Source organism: Diorhabda carinulata, chromosome 9 (genome assembly GCF_026250575.1).
Source record: "Diorhabda carinulata isolate Delta chromosome 9, icDioCari1.1, whole genome shotgun sequence".
NCBI classification, from domain to species: domain Eukaryota; kingdom Metazoa; phylum Arthropoda; class Insecta; order Coleoptera; family Chrysomelidae; genus Diorhabda; species Diorhabda carinulata.
In genome coordinates this window covers 20,640,655-20,664,032 of record NC_079468.1, presented here as the reverse complement: position 1 = coordinate 20,664,032, position 23,378 = coordinate 20,640,655, and the positions used below count along the sequence as shown (strand labels likewise).

Genomic DNA, 23,378 nt, shown 5'->3' with positions numbered 1-23,378 from the left:
GAAAATAATTAAATGGAAGTGGTGATCACTAGTGTGAAAGTAATTTGTTGATCAAATAACTAGTTTTAATATCAATTCAAAAAGATCATATTTTTGTGAGATTAACATCGAGTCTCTTGAGATATGATATTAAATAAGGTCTTCAACTTTATGGGAACAGCGATTGGGGAAGTTTTATTGAAGATGTTCCAATTAAGGACTCCTTAATAAAACTTCTTTTTTACTTAACTTCAAATTAATTTTTAATTGGCTGAAAGTATTATAAGTACTTTTTGTATATTTTTCTTTGAAAACAAAACACAATTTGCATAGTAAGTAGAGACTACCAGCTTCGGCATGGTCATGAATATTCTTTGAAATTATTTTGATCGTAAAAGATATTCCAGAATCTACCTAGAATCTGAGGTAAATGATTAAAAAAATCCATAAAGTTCCCGCTCTTAGCATTTTAATATTAATAGCATCTCAAGTGAATGATACTCAACTTTTATATCACGTTAAATAAGGTGAGCTCAAGTAATTGGTGAGGTGAGTACTGTTTAGATTGTTTGAGAAAATGAACAAATTATGGGTTGGAATAGAAGAAGAGATCAGCAAATACCAAGTGGTAGTATTTAATCAAAAGAGATTCTATTACAAATATCAGATTCTCATTTTTTCATTCAAATTTTGAACGTCCATCAATATTACGAAAGAGGGCAAAATCATCATTAATTATGATTTCACGTTCACTCAGATGATGATCGTTTTGATTTGGAAGTAAAATGATTGATCCATGTTTCATCTAATATGATTTATTACGTGCAAACATGTCCAGACTCTGCTCTAAATCATCAACATTGTTGTTTTTGATCGACTGTGAGTAATCGCGGTACTCGCTTTAAAAAAATCTGCGCTATGCAAGGTAGAGTATTGCAGCGTCTCGCAGCACAATGCAGTGTCTTGTAGCACATCTTAGCGCATTTCATCGCGCTTACCTAGGATTATGTTATATGAGTTATTTTAGTATATAAACTGACGAATCTACTCCTGATATTGGTCGAGAATAATGATAATAACAGATATCCAAGCAGTCATCAAAGCTTGAAATTGAAGAGATACCATTATAACTTTATTTACCTGTTGTTGCTACTAGCAAAAATTGGATATAATGAGATGACCAATATACTAGTCGAAGAAGGTATCCAAATACAAGATGTAGACCGCATATTTTGTGAATAAGAAGAGGATAGATCTATCTATACAACTGTAAGGATAACTGTTCTACTTTTATTATGGAAGGGATTAAATACAGATTGTTCAATTTGGTAAAATCGCAAATATAGTTAAGTGACTTCAACAGAGTTGAAACTGAGGAATGTCCTGCAAGTTATGGGATAATCAGAAGAAAAGATCCACTAGTGTCACAGGCAATCGTAATAATAATAGAATCCATCATCCATCAAGCATACATACATCTAAACAGCTTATCAATCCGCAATTATACTTACAATTCTCTATCTATTACTACTTCAAATAATCACACAGATTTGTACTGTTTAGGATATTTGCGGCATTGCAAAATCAATAACTGAAGCAACTAAATCAAATTTTATTAGAATAAGTGAGAGACAAACGAAACAGTTTATATAAGTACAATAAACTCATGGCATACCATAAGTGAGGTATCAAGAAAATAGTCACAACTGTGTTAGTTTTGTAAGCTATCTAAGACAATCTAGTGATGATAAAAGAAGCTGAGGGGTACATGTCACTTCAGAAATGTGCGGCTCTGGCTTCGCTTGAAAGATTCAGTTCCTAAGCTTCACTAGTCTCAAGACCAACACAAGAAAACGATATTCAGAGTAGCATTAAGGGTGAGACAGTAGAATAAGACACAAACCATCTAGGTTATATGTATTAGATATCTAAAAAAAGATGATACTCATATTCTTAACATATTTGTTGCTATTTAACCAAAATTCATACAATAACTCTGATATGTGCACAATTAACTCCTTTCTGGATACTTCCATCAAAAATTATAAGAATAATAAATACACTATGCTAAATTCTGTTCGATTGCTTTTTTTGCCTCAAATTTTCCGCTTCTACTCGAAGGACTTTTATTTTTCGACTGATTCAAAAAGAACCCTCCATTCTATGAACCACGTTATAAAACCCTCCATTATTATTTTTCATTTTCAACTCTACACGATAAGAAGGCTAATATTATTTAAAATCAACATGCCCCCAACTATTCAAACAATTCATTCCATCAAGTATTCTAAAGAATAAATATTTTACGTGAAACCTCAACAGAGGGTATGTGAAGGATACTTATCTACCCTTCGCATCGATACAATTAGTGAGTCTTCGCTTCCCAAGAGTCTACAACAGGCCCTCGATGTTTCAAATATTAACATAATTATGATGATACGATCCTTTTATCATATCCCAGTGGTGGGTTCATTACTACATTACTAATTGGTATTTCCAGAAAAAAAAAATGAAATTGTACATCCCTATATCAATTTGATCAAGTTATAATATCAGTATGGGTTACAAGAAAATGGAAACATCTAAAAATTTGGAAAATTTACTTTTTCTTTTATGCTTCAGAATATTTTCGCGCTCCCATGTTGTTTCCAAGTTTAAGTTAATAAATATAAGTATACTGCATTGTTTCAATAACATCCTGCAACCAATTATTCTGTAGAATATCTTCAGCCAGGTTTTGCTATATCCAAAAAGATTGAACAGGTTATCAGTACGATTCAATAGCTTAGGACATTCTTCATCAGCATAAGTTTCTAGAATTTATGAGCCAACAGCTAGCTTCAACTTTGTCTTCTAATAACTTTGAGAAAATTATTCAAAGTACCCCGATTTTCCAAGACGGCTTCAAAACTTTTCCGCTTGAACAATTGATTTAATTTTTCCTATAGTTCTCATCATTCGCAGTACTATCTCTTAAGCACAGTTGATAGAATTATTTTGTTTATCTACCATATAGTTCCATTGAAAATACTACATTTTGAAATCTTCTGCAGCAAGTTAACTCGTGATATTTCACAGTAAAATATTAATAATGTGATATTTGTCTTATTTATTCACACTTTCTCCAACAGTGGAGTGAATTTATACACACTGGCTTTTACTTACTCAACTTACTTACACACATACATTAGACACTATAATAATTAACTTATCACTATTTATATAATTAAATATTCACCACTTTAATTAATTTATTCAAATTCATCGGTTACTCTCACTATTTCGTTCCGTTTAATATGAATTATATATGGACTGCTAAAAAAGTACGAATTTATACTAAAAAGGAATTTCTCGAATATTTCTGGAATGTGAACAAACAAACACGTATATAAAAAGGCCGTCCTAGAAACTAATTCATAAAAACAATATAAACAAATCCCCACTGTGATAAAAATATGTCAAAGACGCCGCATTCGCTAGATTTTAGACTCTTCCATCATAACCAAGCAGGACCTTCTTCTCAGTGCAGGTCATGGACGAGTTAGAATCAATACTTTCACGTAGTAAGTGTCGATTGAAAAATATGGAAACTAGGAACGTTTGATGTGCACTGCTTATACCTGATGTTGACATGAATAAAGAAGTTCCATTTGGGGTAGGAGGAGAGTTTGCCAAAAATGGTAATACCCTTTTAAACTCAATTACTTATTGGGAAATCGAAAGAAACGCGGTTGATAAAATTTTCTATATATTGCAAACACAGGTGGACTGTGTTTCTGTGTTCAATTCTGTACGTTATTCAAGGTAATGTAAAAGGAATAATAAAAATGTTAATCTCCATGAAACCAGATAAGAGTGTGGAAATTTGAAATAATTGAAACATTTGCCGCGGACACCACTGGTTTTCCGTACGAAAATTGTGGCATTGCTGACGTGGAAATTAGACATTGGGGAATGAAAACATACAATTGTTCGAGAACAAGTTTTAACAACTTTCCCTTTTGTTGAAACAGAAATTGTTGGATGAGACTGCTAACTCCAAAGCAGCAATACACAAACAAGTTTGGGTGGTTATTAGCCTTGCTGACATGTCGTATCATAATTAATACAATATATGATTTCACTCATTGTGATCTCTGGGATTTGAACCTTTTATATAAAAAAAAAGTTAATTTTTTGCTTTGAATATTCCTATTATCATTTGGTACGAGCAAAAGTTTGAAATGGAAAATCCTATCTATTGTTTTTATTGAATCCCTTTTGTAGTGCTGAAATGAGAAAATTTTCGGTTCATCTGAGAAATATGTCAACTAACAACTGCACTACGAGTACTTTTTAGGAATATATTAATTTCAGAGTTAATAGTGGAAATTATACGAGGGTCATTTTTCATAAAATGTAGTGTAAGATAAAAATTTAGTACAAACTAAAATACTAATATTTTTTCAAATTCTAGTTTTCTAAGCGCTCTTCACCAAGACATTTCTCAAGTATTGAGAAGAGATCAAAATTATGTCTCTTCGAATTTCTTTATAGACTATTTTTTTCTACTAGATCGTTTATATCCTTCTTTATCACGAAAATTTAACCTTCTTTTATCAAAAACGTACAAGCCAATTATGATGTACTTATTAAACCACAAAACTAAATGTTTTTGTTGATAGATTATCTTGATTTTAGGTCTCTTTTAATTTAAATTTCCTTTGAAAACATAAAATCTCGACTTTTCGATCTCTTTGGCTCAATTCGGATTTAGAAAATGCCTCGATACAAAAGAGACACTAGTTGCACTTGTTTAGAACTGCTACGACCAGAGGAAGGATGTAGTTCTGTGTTTTAAGTTTTTTATAGAGCGCATCACCATAAACTTGTTCAAATACATAGACCAGAAAGATATACGCTGTATTGAAAACTTGTTTTGGAGCCAATCAGCCGCAGGTGTTGGACAGGGATGTGTCGCCTCTCCATTCTTGTTTGACCTTTATTCGAAAATAATCTTTCAAGAATCCCTCTAGGGTACACAATAAGGCATCAAAGTGAATGATACATGGATCAACAATATACGATATGCCAATGACACAGTTCTGATAGCAGATAACATAAATGACCTCCAAAGGCTCCTGGACATAATTGGAAGACAAAGTCAGTTCATGGGAATTAATCAAGATAGACAAAGTTTACTATCTGGGAATTTGGTTATTTGAAGAATGGTCATTAGACGTAGAGATCAAGTGCCGGATAGAAAAAGCGAGCAGCTCATTCATGGAATCCACTCTAACTCAACTTCAGAATGAGATTTACAAAATGTTGTTGTGTATAGTCCATGTTATTTTACTATGTGGAAGGCTAAACACTGAAAGTTAACACTAATAACTGATTAAAGGCATTTCAGATGCACCGAAGAACTTTCAGAATCTCATAGATGGGGAAAAAACCAACGAAGAAATTCTGAGAAGAATAGGAAAAGAACGTGAAACGCAGGGCACGATAAAACTTAGGAAAACAGAATACCGGGGACTTGTGATACTCTTGATAGAAGGAAAGATAGAGGGAAGAAGGGAATTGGGCGAAAACAGTATATCGTGGTTCCATAATATCAAAAATTAGGCAGGATTAAGAACCACAGGACAATCCATTCTTACCACCACAGACAAAATAAAATGTTCAGAAGTGATTACAAACATCCATTAATGGATAACAGAAGAAGAATAAGCATTAAACAATATACCTCAATTTTTAAATTTGAATCAATTTTATAATTGATATTTTAAGATAAAATTTAATATCAATGAAGGTTGGAACTATATTCAACCTATTCTGTGGTTATGAATTTACTTTATGTTTAAATGGATTCGGGAATTGTAATGGATTATTTCTCTTTTAATTATACATGAACCAAATCACTAGTCTACCTTTGTCCGCTTTTGTTTGTCTTCCTATACATACAGCGATTTAATGTGAAGTCGTGGAATTCGAATGAGTATTTTATCATTGTTAGTCTGGAGCGGATTTAGACCCCTTTCATACTATCGAATTAAAGCTATCCGGTTCAGAATCGAATGAAAATAGAGTTTGGAATTACTTAATGGAGTCTGTAGAGACGTAAAAGTTGAGAATTTCATGATTAGCTACTTAAAATACAAAGAAAAGTATAAATAAGTTGAATAGAATGAATTCCTCTTAGCTAAACACATACTTTATGCAAAACAATCCAAATTTTGAACCTACAATCCCTAATCATTTTATTCCGTCTGAGTTTATCGTTGTCAATACTTAGATAAATCAATAAACACTTAATTCCAACGTTATGATTAAAAACTTAACTTATCTTGACAATTCATACATACATATACATTTACTGTATGGATTTTCTTTTCGAAACTTTTCATAGGCCAGAAGGTGTTTTATTGAACATTTTCCAAACAAACAGAGAATTGTTTGAATGTTTGAAGGTATGGTTTTGAGGTTATGAGGAACAAGTATAGATATGTTGATATAACTTATCATGAATAAAACTAAAATTCGAGATAGGATTTACTTAAACATGACGTAATCTTCCACCAGACCGTCCATCTTAAATTCTTTTCAATGCTAGATCGTCTGCAATCAACTTGCCAAGCTTAGAGCTCTGAGCTTAAATATCATAAGGTCCAAGCTGCTTTAGGATAAAGGATAAAACAACCTGAGCTAGAGACACATACATAAAATGTTAATACTGACTCATTATGAATGTAAGACTTGAACCTTTCGGAATTTCAACATATGATCAATTTTGAAACTGAAGAAATTATAGAATCAACTGAAAAATATTGAAATATTGAAAAACATAAACCCATATGTTGTAGCAGCTGTACAAAGAAACATATTCATATACCACACATTAGATTAAATCAAAATTATGTAGCAAATACAAGAAATTTCAGATCTGATGTAATAAGACTATTTAATTAGCTCCCAAATTGTTTAGGTATAATAACTTGGAATATTTCATCCCAGCGGAATGTCGGGAGCCCTTAATCCGCTCATTAAACAACTCGGAAATTCAACGGAATAGGGACGTAACAATTGTATTCGAATATCAATAATACAGACGTCAATAATAGCTTCAAGTACCTATTATCGATATCCGTTCTTTGTATCAACGTCTAGTTAGGGAGACAAGCGAGCACATGCCAGTGGCGTCACATATAGAAAGGGGGTCCGGAAATTGAGGTCGTTCCTCTTTCATTGCCAACGTTGGCCATTCTTATCTTGTTCACAACGTTGACTCTCCACACCACTGGTGTAGGTTGAGCAATCATTTATGCCATCTTCTTCCTGGTCCCCTCTTACTATCCACTTAAACGTAGGCAATCAACTGCGAAAGATGGTACATCACCAAGACATATCAAGTCCTGGTGATGTGCTCCGTCTAGGATATTTTCGACATACGCTGATATATCTACATTTCTAAAGATTCCAGTCTTTTCAAAGTAGCCTTGGTTGTGGTCCAAGCTTCTACACCATGGAACAAAACCGAGGTCTCAATAGTCTTACTTTTAGTTGTAACGAAATATCTTTGCTGGTATATAGTTTCTTCATATCTTCAAACGCAGCTCGAGCTCTTTCTATTTAACGTTAGTCGCACTGGAGGATGTCAAATGTTGCTGAAAATCATATGTTTCGTTTTTAATATATTCAAGTAGAATCCATATTCTTTACTTGCTGCTTATATTTTTTGCATAATATTTTGTGACTCTTCATTGTTATTTGATATCAGTACTATGTCGTCTGGATATCTAATTTCGTCGATTGCTTCTTCGTAGGTTTTGATGCTATCTGATAATCCTGCCAGTGCTTTTCCAAACATTTCTTCGGAGTGAATATTAAATAGAAGAGGTGACAGAATGCAGCACTGTCGCACTCACCTCTTGACAGCAATTTTTCCGCTGAGTACCTACTTTCATTTTTGCAGTAAAAAGGTTAACATAAAAAACAAATAATGAAAATAGCTTGACGCTTAAGCGTTGGCTTTTTTTTTTGGCCGCCCCAGACAACCGAGAATTAAAAACCATGAAGATTTTAGTTTTTCCAAGTTCCTACAAAAACCGTTAATTTGAGATATGAATTTACTAACGGAGTCCTCTTAATTTGAAGCGTAAAATCCGATGGTACAGAGAAAAATAGGGGTTGCCAATAGACAAAATTAAGCTAGAGAATTTCGGCACCATTTTTTGAACACCCTATATTTGTCTAAATCCTGAAAATATTAGACCTGAATCACTTAAACAAATAGAAATATAATTTTTTTAGTCTGTCCAAAAATTTCGGAAATCTTAAATAATTAAAAAATGGAGGATGCCTTTTATAAGGTTTGATTTAAATTTCGGGTAGATTTCAAAAATTCAATAAAATCTATAGCATTACGTTAAAAATAACGAAGTTTGGGTCCCCTTCCGGTATAACCGGGAGTTTTGAAAAATTTAAATTATTCTAGCTGAAACGAGTATTTCGGAAAACCCATGCAAGCAAATTTTCAGAACACTAGTCGCAGTACTTTCCCATATACATATCGATTCAACTCGTCGTGAATAACCCTGTACATATTAGCGATAATAAAGATCTTTTTTGTCAAGGTCAGTGTTTCTAAGAACCTCTATAAGTTTTTCATGTTTGCGTTATCAAAAGCCTTGGATAAATCGATGAAGTACAGGTTTACGTCTTTGTTCATATCTCGGCATCTCTGGATGATAACCTGTAGGCTGAAGATTGCTTCCCTTGCAACTAATGCGCTACGTACACGTTCAGATATATTTGTTCCACATTTTACGTAAATTCACTTTTGTATAATTTTGGTAAAAGCCTTTGTTGTGTGCTTTATGAAGCTTATTAGGTGGTATTGTTCATAGTGCTTAGCATCTTGTTTTTTAGAGACAGCGATAAAAGTTGAATGGAGTCAGCCTTCAGTAATCTCTCCTCTATAATGATGGTGTTAAAAAGAGTGTTGAAAATATCAACAAACTGATTTTTTATTTCGCACATTAATTTCAATGTTTGACATTGTTTGTTGTCAAGACCCCGTTTTTTGTCGTGCTTTACCTCGGGTCTTAGAATTGAATTCCCAAAGATTTGACTGTAGTGTGTGTATTTACTTATTTGTTCATCACCAAAAAGTTCCACATCTTTCACACGTTTATGATCTCTGAGCTTTTGGATATTAGGTTTCCATCTTTTTTAAATTAGAATAAAAAGAATGAATTTTGAAAAAGTTCTTATTTTCAATTTATAATGTAATCACCTTCATTAACAACCATATTTTCCATTCACTGTACAAATTCTTATCGGCAAAGCAATAATTAGACGGAATTTTCAAATTTTCTGCAGCTAAAAAAATGTTGTAGCGATCGGAATAAATGGCAATCCGATATTTTGATATCAAAGATATATTATGGTGAGTTGGGCAGTACATAGAGCTTCACACAGTCTTGCATCGTAGTATCGTAGAATATCGTCTTTTTGTTGACAATCGTCGGATATTTTTGATTAAAAATTAGTTAATCCAATCCCATTGTTCCCAATAAAGAGCTGTCGAGGTTTCAGCACTGTAAAATACATAATTCCTTGTATATTCAACCAAAAACGAGAAAGTGAAATGTAAATCCGGATTCGTATTACTTTATGGTGATACATTTGGACTTTTCATATTATTCAAATCTGCTTCAAATCTTCTTAGATGGTTAATCAAAGTTGGTTGAGGGCGTATGAGAAATCCCCTATTTTCTGAGTTGGATTAACGATATTACTGATTATAATTACTTGATCCTCATTTAGAGAATCTTTCGCATCTACGAACAATGCACTTGGATAAATATCGCGAAGGAAAATTGTGAAAGTCGAAGAGCATACAATGCTAAATATGCTTTTCTTGTATTCAATTTTTCCCCAAATAAAATTCTCTATAATATGTATTTAATACTATCAGTCATCTATGTGTCCTTCCTGTCCTTGATATGAAACTTATTGAAGTAGAAATCAATCGAATTAATTCATGGTTTTATTGAATTAACACGCTCCACCACATCTGTATGGAATTAATCGAATTATATATCTCAGTGTATCTGAAATATTAAATAATTTATTGATACCCAAACAAACATTCATCAAATTATACGTCGAAGTAGTTACATATTCATTATTTCAATTAACTTGTTGACTGATTATCATCTCACTTCCTCGTGTTCTTATTGCCAGTATTCCATTAGAACAATCTAATTAGGTTAAACTTGTAACTAACATCCATTATCTTATGAAACCAAAGTTAGTCTCATACGTAAATTAAAACTTATATTCTCAGGTCTAGAGATAGAGCGAATACTAGTATAATATTGTGATGATTAATAAACTAATGTAGGTTTCATACAGTGTCTACCGAAAGTTCAGTAGCAGTTAATAACCAAAGCTAACAAGTATTCATAGAAATATGTCAACCCCACATAATTAATTTCACTATTCATGATTCTGATTGTTAATTAAAACTAGTAATAAAAAACCTATTTATGACTCAAAGTTATTGTTGATAGTCTGAGCTTGAAGTTCTATATAATTGTGTGAAGCTTTTTATGACGATTAAGGTCAATTACATAGCGAATTACATGCTTGGGGCCTTCTATATCCTGAGTTGGTGTTTAAGCTACTCACGAGGTAAATATATGTTGACTGTGATACGCTTTGAGCACAAAATATTACGATACGTATTAATATTTCCTTCAAAACCCCCAACGAGTTTATTGGGTTCAGGAATATTCTGATGAAACTGCACTAGTCTCAAATTATTCTGCAGCAAATGTCTTCTAGATACTCCACAAAGTTGATGGTAGTTTTATTCAAATGTTCAAAGCAGTTCCCATAATTATTTTTGGTTATTTACTGTGAAATTCATATATTATATCTGGAATATATATATATAATATATAATAAGTATAATTGTGAATCCTATAATTGAAAAAAAAATCGCAAAGAAAAAAAATTTAGTCCTAGAGAACCTGGTGAGAGATGGTTGCAAGATGGGTGCCCGTTCACTCTGGCAACAAAGGCAGCGACTTGGCGGGCTCACTCGGCAGACTAAAATCGGTGAACTCACCGATTGGAAAATGAATTACTTACTCTTCCTTAACGACAGTTTGATAACAGCAGCTACTTCCTCATTTTTAAGAAGGAATCCCAAATCATTCTATTCATCACATCCTGTCGACATAATACCACAGGGGTGATTTGCAGTAAAGTGGTAACAGACGAATATTACATTATTATATTTAGTAACAAATTGTAGATTTCATCAAATACTACACCATTCAAAAGCATGGTGCTTATTCTTTCCTGATTGATACAACTATCATAAAAATATAAATGAAGCTGAAATTTTAAACCCTATTCATCTGAGAAATATACAGTCCAATCAGTTCTTTCTCATTTTGTACATTGTTCATTGGACTTGGTCAAAGAAGTTTGGTGGAAGATTTGATAAAAAGTAAATGAGACAGCATCAAAATTATGGCATTTATCTCGGGAAAATATACATACTTATAAAACCCATTTAGTTAAGGAATTCTGAACATTTACTGTTTCACAAATCACAAGGCTACTAAGAGAAGGGTTTAAGCCGACGGGGTTCTCCTGTGACGAGCGCTGTAATGGTATTACACGTGATTATACAGTAACGATGTTTATACTTAACAATACTTAGTCTGACCCATCCCAAAGCGTGGAAAGCATGATACAGATGAATTAGAGAATCGAAATGGATGGGAGGTTTAACAAATAAATTAATCTTGGCTATGAAAAAATAAGTGGTATTAGTTTATTAAACAAAGAGGTTTGAATATATTTTGCGTTAAGAAGTTTGAATCAAATAAATAGTCAAAAATGTGAATATTGACATAAATAGAGAATGTAAGAGATAAAACATATTGCAGATATTTATATGGATTGGAGAGGATATTAAAAATTCTCTGATTTTCGTATACAGTGTGAATTAACACTACGACAAAGTTCGGTACAAATGTTATCATTATGGCATATAGCAGGTTCTTATTTTAAAACTATATAGATAGATAGATATATTTAACATAAATTATGAAAATTTCCCTACTGAAGAAATGGTGTAATTATTTGACTACTGGGTGAATATAACAAAAATTCTTTCTTCACATATTCTCCTTAAAAAATCTCTCAAACACATTGTTAAAAAATGATTCTGTATTTATCTAATATTCGAACTCAAATATCATGTGATAAGTATACAATTATTTGAAAAATTATCAGTCTAATTCGTTATCGACGCCTGTCGAAGAATCTAGTCAAAGTAATTCAGTACCGCAAATGTTGGTTATACAACTTTTTCACAATTGCACCTTTAAAGGGAAGACTTCATCGATTATGGTTCATCGGAAAATATAATGAATTTTCAATATAGCGCCCTGAGGACATTTGAATTGACACCAATAACTGACAGCATTTGTGACAGAGAGCTTCATTGTATTCATTTATTGTTTATTCTGAGATATTTCCTCGCAGTCAAAAATTTGGTAGAATTTAATGAATATGAAGTGAGTAAAATAAATCCGTAACATACGAGGATGATACCAGAAATACCTGGTTGACCTAAAGCTGGTGTAGTTACAAACAAATACCACGTTGTTTGGTATTTGTTTGGCAGCCATAAATGGTTTAAGTTTAAACGAGGCCGTACAACATGCGAAGACCAGCATCGCAGTGGTGACGACACCAGAAATGTTGGAGAAAGTCCACGAAGCGATACTTGATGGTCGTCGACTGACATAGATATAGTAGGCATTTCAAAAAATGCGGTATATCATATAATAACTTAAAATTTCAACACGAGGAAGCTGTGCGCAAGATGGGTTCCATAGAATAGAACATAGAGCAAAAAAGCGTCGTGAAGATATTCCCTATTCGCCGGATTTCGTCCCCTCGAATTATTTTCTGTTACCAGACTTAAAAAAATGGCTCAGTGGTCAAAGATTTTCCAACAATGAAGAAGTGATGTCGGTTAATGGCTATTTCGAGGAGCTTGACGATTCTTATCATAAAAACGGTAGGTATCGAACTTATTGAACAATGATATGAGAAGTGTATGAAGCTAAAAGAAAATTACTTTGAAAATAAATATATTTTTTCTCAAAATTTTCGTGTTTCCTTTTCTTTACAGTGATTTCTAAAAGATAATTTCTTTCAAATTTTGTCTGCGACAATAGTTGACAAAGCCAAGATAAAGTTCCAATTTTTAATTACTGGAGTATTTCGAATGGTATGTATTTGGCCAATGACTCGAGTAATTTTGGCCCCCAATGCCTCGGTCGTAGCCGGTTTACTCATGTAGATTAATTTACAGGTCTAAAGCTCGAAATAATCTGTTTGCTAAATTGGTTTCTCGAACAAAATATAATCGAGTCCACGGGCTTCAATTTCGGGCTGGTCCTAGGCTGGTTTTCTACTGCTTTTCTTGTAACCTCAACATCCTACACAAGTGCACAACCAGAACGAGAATGATCTTCAAATGACGATTCAACCAAAGCTGTGCCGTTTGGTCATTAATTGTGTCTACCCTTCCAATTTTCCATGCTGCCACGGTTGCTTCAAATAGCAAGAAATACTGTACTCTTCGTATAATTAGAGACTAGTCTTAACAAGTTAAGACATGTTCAAATTGAGGAATTTTTCACATACAACAATCGCCAATACATATAAGACACCCTCTGTAAAATTCTTTGCATTTCGTATTTGCGTACACTCGACGAAATTATTCACCCTTAGATTCAGTGATATAACAATTTGAGTTATTGACATTAAAGACATTCATTGAAGTTTTCCTGAAGCGTACCATATTGAAATTCTGCTTGAACGCTAGAACGCATTGGAATTAAGATCCACTTTTTTACTTTACGATGAAATTCTAACTATGAATAAATTTCAAAATTAGTTTTCCTTTTAGTTTTATTTTCAAATTATTGCAGCGGAAATCTACAAAGCTATTCTGTGATGTTAGAGCAGAGAGCATCTATTTAGTTCGTTGACTTTTTATTTTGGGTTTTATTAAAAATCATCATACTCTCATAATTTCGCTACGAAATGTAAATTGCTGCGTTGCCAGATTCAGTTCCTTATTTTTTTTTATGAATGTATTCAAAATATTCAGTGTATATAGTGAGTTGTATTATTTTTTAATGTTGTAAGTATTGTTTGATTAGGAATAATTCTCAAATACCCAAGTCTGTACCTTTCATATGGTGCTTCAAATAAACAATGCTACTCTTCCTTAAGCTGAAGATATTTCCAACAGTCACGGACTAAATCAGAGATGGTGACTTTACTAGTCTTTTAGAACTGTTTCTAGCAATATAACCTGACCTATACAACGTGACCGTACAGACACCACTCGGATTAAGAAATCCAAACTCAGGTTCTACCTTGATCACGTGAAGTTTGGCATTATAGATGGGCCAAATGGAAGAATTTGAAGGATAACCTCCTCATGTTTCCTTGGAATTATATTTGCTTCAATTCCAATGACTCTTCAGTGTATGCAAACGAGTTTTTGGATGTAGTACCTAGTACCTGAATAGTATCTGGGTCTATTTTCAAATTAGTCCAGACAAGAACTGTTTTAATATTTTAGTTAAACAAAAACAAGAACGTAAAAAACAACGAAATCGTCACTATTTGTTCACAAGTTGCTATTTGATCAATCAGGAATGTACAAAATTGCCAACTTAAATTCAAATCAGATTGATTATTATTGTTAATACTAATGTATGGATATGCGTTAATCATTTCTCAACAGTTTATTCCTAAAATAAAACTAAAAGTTTTTACTCCAATTATTCTAGGGAGAGGCAATTTCCATTTTACTATTATCAATCATGTATTCTCATCGGTAGGGGTAGGCCCATTTAAAATTTATATTCTAATCCAATTATTTCTTATCCATGACAATATATAGCTGCTAACTTGATTTCCCCAAGGAAATTCGTTTGTAATTAGTTTACTCCCAGCATGCATACCTCCACATACTATACGTTAAAATGAAGAAAAATTTTGTTTGTTTGCGATGTAGATTATAACGAAACACTCCCATTCCATACGTAAATCATCATTTTATTACTCATCAATCGATAAGTTTTCGGTCTAGTAAACAATTTTATTCAACAAAACAATTTGTTTCGAGAGGGATTCGATCGCTTCAATGCTTTTTGGACAATTTTTATAGAGCTACTTAGAATCAAAACTTGGTTTTTTCTCTGCGATGACTTTTTTTATTGTTTTTTTCTCTTTAGTGAGTTTCTGTTCAATTGGAATCGTTGGAGGTGTAATCTGTATCCCCTTGTAATCGTTGCGATGTCTGAGTGGTAGACAATGTTGATTTTTGCATATGAAGGCGTCTTTTATATGGTTTTCTCCTTAATCGAACCAGTAATATACGATTTCTAGCATGATATTTGTTTTGTTACCTTTTTACCGAGCATTACGTTAATTCCATTTCCGTTTTATAGCTCGATGTGTCGTTAATAGTATCTGATTCCAAAATGACCTTTTCCTCCATTTTATACCAGAGACAACAATAAGAAAGTTATTTTAACAAATTTATGTTGATAATTTTTTTATGCCTGATGGTGAGTTAGTTTCTAAATATAACTAGAAAATTATTCTGTTGAATTTACGAAAAATAGAGATAAAAAAAGGAGAAAAACAGAAAAAAACAATGGGCTTAATGAAAAACTGTAAGTTATTGATATCTATAATGTATTTAAATTGAGAGAAGCTGGAGTGATTCCTAGATAGAATGTTTCCGGAGATGGAATAACATGTTTCTTGATGTAAAAATATCGAGATCCAATAATTTTCCTCATTTTCTCCAATTACATTGTAGTTGCGACGTAGCTCAAGGCATACAGAATTTGATTATTTTACGATATACCTCTTCAATTTTGGCTTGTAGAAAAAATTGTACAACCACTAACTTCTCTAAATTTTACCGAAAAGTTGAAAATTTGTTTATGTGGCAATAATAGTGGAAATAACAAGGTCAAATTCTGGTTTTATGGAAATAAAAACGAAATAGGAATTTAAGATGGGTTTTTCCAATAACAAAATTTCCTCGGCCTACCCCTTTCCGTGATATCACCCTTAAAAGCTGTAACTAAAATTCAATTTTTTCTCTTCCTATAATTTCATTAATGCAAGAAACTTAAATTATGTAATTTTCGTGTACTCGCAAGGGACGAATTAAGGGTATTTTTCAAATATTTATGTTACATTATACGGGTGTGAAATAAGCAGCAAAAAATTATTAGTTATAGCTTGATTTTGGTCCTCGGAAAAAATTCTTTTTAAGTAAGACAAGGATTTTGAGTTTTATGTCATGAAACTTCACCTTGAAAAAAATTTTAATAACAAATAAAGTGAGCGTCGCTCATTTCACCCCCGATTGGAATATTAAAAAAATACCCATGGTTAGTCCCTTGCTAGTGCCTGAAAACTAGAAAATTTTGAGTCATATTGAAAGAGATTAGATTGAACCCAACAAATGATTCAAAAACCCAAAAATTCCTCATTGTATGTTATCAATACCAAACGGATTTTGACTTTCATTATCTTGACGTTTTATCATAGTAGATATTCGAAATTTTTTCTCGAAATGTTCAATTTTCAAAATTATCTGTTATAAAGACCAGAATAACATTGCATCTTCGGACTTGTCAAGGGCTCGATTCAATCTATAGCTACTCAGAAGATATAATTAGGAAGGCCTTAGAAAATAGGAGATCGCAGTATTTGTATCAAAATAAAGTAGTAAAAAATATAGTTTATGTTAATTTGTATTTTTTATAATTCAAATAGAAGTAAAAATTAATTTATCAACGACTAATCCAGAAAAACCTGAATTTGGTTTTTATTGTATTTCAAGCTACAATCTTTCTCCATGGATTGAGGAAACAGTATATTGAAATTGTTGATATCAATCTAACAGCGATTGAAAAAATTGATGAAAATTGAGTTTCGTAGCCCGAATTCAAAAATTTGAAAACACCAAATCTTTTAGAAACATGTTTTCTATATTTCCATGAAATATGATATCTGTCTTCATGATCTTATGCTCAAATTTTGAATGCCCTAAGCTTTGCTTGCAATTTAATTCGTAAGATTCAGTGGATTTTTTCGAAAATGTTCATTTTTCGACTACAATTTCTCGAATTAAGAACCGTATCTCATATTAAAGGTACATGGAATGTTTGCCGAATAGTTAACCAACAGAGCTTATTGAGAAAAAAAATTCTTTTAAATTTAAAAATAAACGAAACAAATATTGGAACAAAAACAATTTCATAAGTTGTTATAATTGATTTACCCTTTTTCTAACAGTGGAAAAGTATGTCGTGTTTATCCCAAAATACAGAAGGCAGCTTTTTATTGCGTTTTTGCTCTCTTAGGACGGATTTGGCCGGATTCAAATTTTAGAAATCCAGCTTCATCATATTATGGGGCATAAGACTAAAATTTCAATTGCCTTGAGCTGTGCGTGCAATCTGTATCGTAAGATTCAATGGAATTCTTCAAAAAAACTGATGCGAGGTTCATTTTTCGACCCCAAATTCCTGAATTAAGGATCGTATTTCATATTAAGGTTACTTGAAAAATTACCTAAAAAAATATATTCTTATAAATTGAAAAGTGATATAAACAAAAACAATGCTAGAAGTTGTTATAATTTTCCCTTCCTCTCATATTGGATAATTCTGTCGTGTGTATCCCAAAATACAGAAGGCAGCTGGTTTTTGTGTTTTTGCTTTCTTAGGACGGATTTGACCGGATTCAGACCACTGACATGACTGCAGGGTCAGTTCATCTGACCTAGAGTGAACGCAATTTTCATTCATATATCATTCAATATATAACGATTCAAAAATCAATATTATTTTCCTCGCACAGCTTGAAACAATGCTTTGCATAATCTATTCGTTGTAGTTTTTTTTTTCCATTGTCAAAGAACAAGCCACTCATTTAGAAGAAAGTCATAGTCGGATATTATAAAAAATTCCATATAATATTCGTCAGATTCCACTTTTGGAGTTCTAATTACGATTATCAGGATGTTTTCTAGTGTAACTGCTTCTTGGGCGTTATTGACTCTTGTACGATTCTTGATCTTAAAAAAAGACAGTAATTTTTCTAGTGAAAAAACAATAATTAATCAATACATAAATTTATTATTTCTTTTATTCCAATCTTTAAAAGAAGTCAGAGTTTATTCAATTCAAAAACTGTAACTGAATCCATGAAAATATGTTGACTAATTCTAAATTTTATCATGTTTCTCGATATTTTTTATTTGGAAAGGCCCAAAAAGGAGCTTAATAAAATGTTATAAGAATTTATGTGATTTTATGAGATGCTAGAAACCACTAGAGGCGTAATTTAGATGATATCCACCTTGAAAATGAGTGTAATGGAATTTTTTAGAAGTTGAAATGTAAAGAATGATGAAATTTTCGATTGAATCTTTGTATATCATCTATATTCGAGCTTTTCTGAATTATATAAATGAATATCTCATTCTTTTTCGATTTTTAAATGCTCATTTTAAACCACAAAAATGATGTGCCCTAAAATGTTGTTTGTTTTATGCTACACATACAACATGAAAAGTTGAAAAAAGAACATACGACCGTAGGCATCCGCTTACATATCCCTGTTTCGAAATGAAAAGTTCAGACTCAAAAAAAGTTGGAAAATTATTTATGCAATTCATCTTTTTCACTCGCTTTGTACGAAAAGGAAAGCCGTAATTCTGTTTCGTTCATATATTTTCACGTAACATCCTACAGTTTTCTGGAGGATAAAATGTTCAGTGGATAAACAATTTATTGTTTAAATAACACTAGCACATTGGAAATAATGAGTGAAAACATATTCTTATGACTTCTTGAAATAGATCGATGTAGTTTTTATCCTCTGCTTGTTTTGCTATTAAATCTAAACAGCTTGATTCTCGTATTGCTTTCACGCTATGTTTCACTTTCTAGGTGGTAGTTTCCACCTCTTCGAATCTATCTTAAAATTACAAAAATCACGAATTCTATTTCAAAAATACAAAATCTTAACTCTCCTCGCTTTTTCATTTTAGAATCCGTTTGTTTGATTCCCAAACACGTTTACAACTCAAATGAGAGACCAATTCGTAGTTACCCAATTAGAAAACAAAATTTGGACATTTACTTAACAATAACCACATCGGATCTGGTGAAAATCCCATCTTCTTCTATGCCAAAAAATTATTCAATCAGTTATCTTCAAAACTAAAAGTAGTAGATACGTTTAATAAGTTTCGGCATTTCTGCTTGAAAGACTTTAGTATTCTGTAGCAGAATTCCATTATCTACCATAGACATAGTTCAATTTAGTATGAAGTAAGTTATTAATATCTTATTCTAATTATTATCAACCCAAATTGTTATTTTATACTATATAATACAATATAATAAAATTTTGTCGCTTTGTCTATCAAATTGTGAAATTTTCTCATGACAAGTAAGTAAGAAAATTCTCGAAATTGACAATCACATGGTCCAGCATATGATGATAAAGAAACGTTAAGCAAAAATTACGGACAATTGAATTGTGAAAGTGATGAATAATGTTTTTAGTAACTATATGTAGAGAAAAATTAATAAATAAATGAATTGTTAACATTGTTCTGTTGTTTGACATTTGCACTACAAGTTTTTTCCGAAAACTTTTGTTATATACCTGAATATATATAATAAATTTAAATATCTATTATATCCTTCTACTTTTCGCAAGAAAGAATTTTTTGATTCCAGAAGTACCTTGCCTAACAAAGATAGTAAATGAAAATTATTTTCAAAAAATCCCAAACAAACTAACGCCATGACCATGCCTGCAGATGGAACGGTTTTTGTCTTCTTTGGAGCCGATTCTCCCTTTTCAGTCATTGTTTTTATTGTTCTTTTGTTTGAGGCACTCGCATGTTCAAATTTTCAGGTAATATGCGATGTACCGCACTTTTTGAAATACCCACTATATTTGCTAGCTCCCGCACTTTTAGTCGACGATGATTCAGTTGATAACGGAAGAGCCGTATCACTTAGAGTATAATCTAGTTCTGTGTTTATATTGGTTGGTTTAATGTCTTTCAAATAAAATTTCCATATTTACAAACTCACTAAAAACGTTCATTATTGATGGATGACAAACAAACAATAAACAACGTAGCATCTTCAATTTTGAAACATATGCCATATGTGATTGTATATTTTCTAATCTGATACAGTGATATTTTCCAAGCAACTACCGTCATCTCTAGGTCAGGCTAGGTACTTCTGACCATCCTCGTACACAACGGATAATAGACTACGTGTTTGTGATATTTTGAATAGATGATATTTCTATAATACTTTCTCTTATTAATAATGAATATACATTGATTTCTTTTTTACCTTTCTCCCTTTCTCTAGTTATAAATTTTTGATGTAGGAAGTCCCGAAATATTCAAAATATCATCATGAATTATTAGAATTGTTTCAGCCTCGAACATACCGTTGATAATGATACCGTTTGCTGTAATTGACGCTCTACTTCCTCTTTTAATAAATATTAATGCTTAAATTGGAGTTAATTTTTTTTTTTTCATAAATTGAACAGTTTTTGTGATTTTTTGCTGACAATTTCTTATCATATATCATTCGATAAATCTAATCTAATTATGATTTATAACAACGTAAAAAAATTATTGGTACGCGGTATCAATTTGAAAAAATGATTTTGAGCTGGTATTGACATGCATTCTGGGATAATCTCTCAAGCATTGTTGATTGAATTGGTATTAAACGCCCCCGTCTCCACAGATTTCGCGGTTTTTAGTCAATCTACTAAAACTTTAACGTCAAATCATATAGAACACTTAATCTAAAATGAAAACACTTTTAAAATTTAAAACAGTTGATTTAGAAGTACGAATTTCTGTGTAACATGGGCAGATATAAACTTTATTTAAGGATATCGCAATAAAAACTTTGATAAATCAGTTTCCAAATGATGGTTACTGTTTACACAAGTCTCTTGTACCTGGATTTAGCACATCTACACTTTCTCTCAACTGCTGGATGTCATTATTTGTATCAGAATTAATAAAAGTATATTTATAATTAACTTTAGCGAGTAGAAATCCTTCTATTTCTACTTTATTTGCTAACTTTTACAACTGCCAGAATAAATTTTGCTACCATATTCAATGTTTCAAATAATATTATCTGGAAGGCTAGATTCAGTGCCAGAAACATTCTGGTGCTAAGAGAAGCAAACATAATTCAAAAATTACCCCGACTGCTGCGGATTCCATTAGGAGACATATCAACCAATAAAAAGGAAAAGAAACTAATAGTGAAAAATAGCTCAAGTAGTATATTAGACTATAAATATAAAGTTAGAGTTAAAAAACTCAAATTATAATAAATTTATTTGAGAAATCAATTTTTATGGTTACATTTTATGTGAATAAAATATTTAAAATTCAAAAACTAAAACTTTTATTTTCACGAAGCTTGTACATATCTAAGTTTATTTGCTCAAAGAATAATAATAAAAAATATTTTCCCCACTTCGTTTGTTTCATAGTAAAGATTTTTCATTTTTGTCGCGAATGAGGTGCTAAAGTTTCTCAATGACCATGAAAGACTTGAACCCCTAATATAACATCTTCTAGCGCTGCCAATTAATAAAAGAATTCTCATACACTTTGGTCAATATATGAACTTTTATGATCGCGCCCGCGTTGCAGCCCTCGTACGCGTTCAACATTAAACGAAAATTTATTAAAACAAACGCCCGCGCTGTCGTCCCAGTTCGCCCCGAGTTCGCGCTGGAAGATGGCCAATTTTTATATTCGATTCTCCCGTTTCTTCAGCGCCTAATCAATGTAAACAGGTATCCAGGCCGTAAGACCATGAATTCGCGGGCATCAGCGTTAACCAAATTGAAACATCTTCTATTTTCCTGGTGTGGTGTACCTTGGTGTTATCTGTGTTTATACCCCTCATAGGCTCGATACTACTGCCAAAAGAACTGTACTAAATGACTTTTTGTAATTGAAATATATGGATCCGCTTTTTGTAGAAGCTTGGATGTTAACATTTGTCCCATCAAGGGCAGTCAAACTATGTGGAAGGTTCCATTGAACTGTCCCTGTTGACTTCCTGAAGCTTCCAAATATATTGGACTAAAATATATGATATGGCTTGGTAAAGACATAAAGATATTCGAAGCAAAATTGTTATTTTGGATAAACTAAGCAATTCACCAGCCTATTTTTGGCTCATATTCCATCAGATCGTTTGTTTAGAAATTTTGTGTCTTATATAATCCAACATTGGATATTCATCCTAGTAAACGTTGCTTGGTGTATTAGGATTTCATTTTATAATACTATAGACTTTTCCTTTGCTTTCGTACCCTATTTATCAAGTGCATTGTGATGCAGTTTCCTTTCTAATTTTACAAAAGTATAGAGGCTTTCTGGAAGAATAAACAACATTTTGAAGAAAAAGTACGAGAATAACTAGAATAGAAACAACATTATAAAATCTAAAAAATGCTGAAACTTGAAACTATTGAAACAGACATGCAAATAAATATCTAAATACGAAAAATATCTCGAGTTTTTGTGAAATGGCGTTTCAGATTGATCGAGCTCAATAATTGACCAGCGACAAAGGAAAATTAGAAACTTTATAAACAGTTTCCAACGCGGATCAAACTTAACCGAACGAGAGCGTCAGCGCGAGCTCGGACGTGAGAGTTAATGAACGAACTTTAGTCATAAAGCACACAAAAATGACCCTTAATACTCCATCAAACGTAGCTCATTGAATCCTTCTGTTTCAATAAGTATCCCTGCCTAATAAAATGATAATTGTATGTAAAAGTAATTTTATTCCATTATTTTATTACACATTCTTTTTTTTTTTGGTCTCATATATTATACTCAGAGAGAATAGTGACGGTATGATTTATGGATCGCCTCCTATTGTTTCAGAGCGTGTTCAACGTGTTGGGGGAAACTCTGGCCCGACTAGAACAGGATGAGGAGGCTGAGAGGTGGTACATTGCCGCTCTACATGCACAACCCGACCACGTTCCAGCCCATATCACCTACGGGAAGTTACTCGCCAAAAATGTAAGCATTTAACGTGTAAATAAAATATATGTGTCTATGATACTGTACATTGGGTTGTGGTGTATGCGAATGGAGATTTATTTCTATTGCGAACTGGTATCCTGGTGCATGAATCGTGTTTATTAAGCTGATGTAATAACCATGACGCATA

At 32.3% G+C, this 23,378-nt stretch overlaps 1 protein-coding gene across 2 annotated transcripts in view; it reads left to right on the top strand.

Annotated features, from left to right (window-relative positions):
- The window catches only part of LOC130898004 (protein O-mannosyl-transferase TMTC2-like), a 276,788-nt gene that overhangs the window by 227,236 nt on the left and 26,174 nt on the right, over positions 1-23,378 (top strand). For both annotated transcript variants that reach the window (XM_057807023.1, XM_057807024.1), the window contains exon 7: positions 23,087-23,227. In XM_057807023.1, coding sequence (XP_057663006.1) covers positions 23,087-23,227 — 141 coding nt within the window. The remainder of the gene's footprint in view (positions 1-23,086; positions 23,228-23,378) is intronic.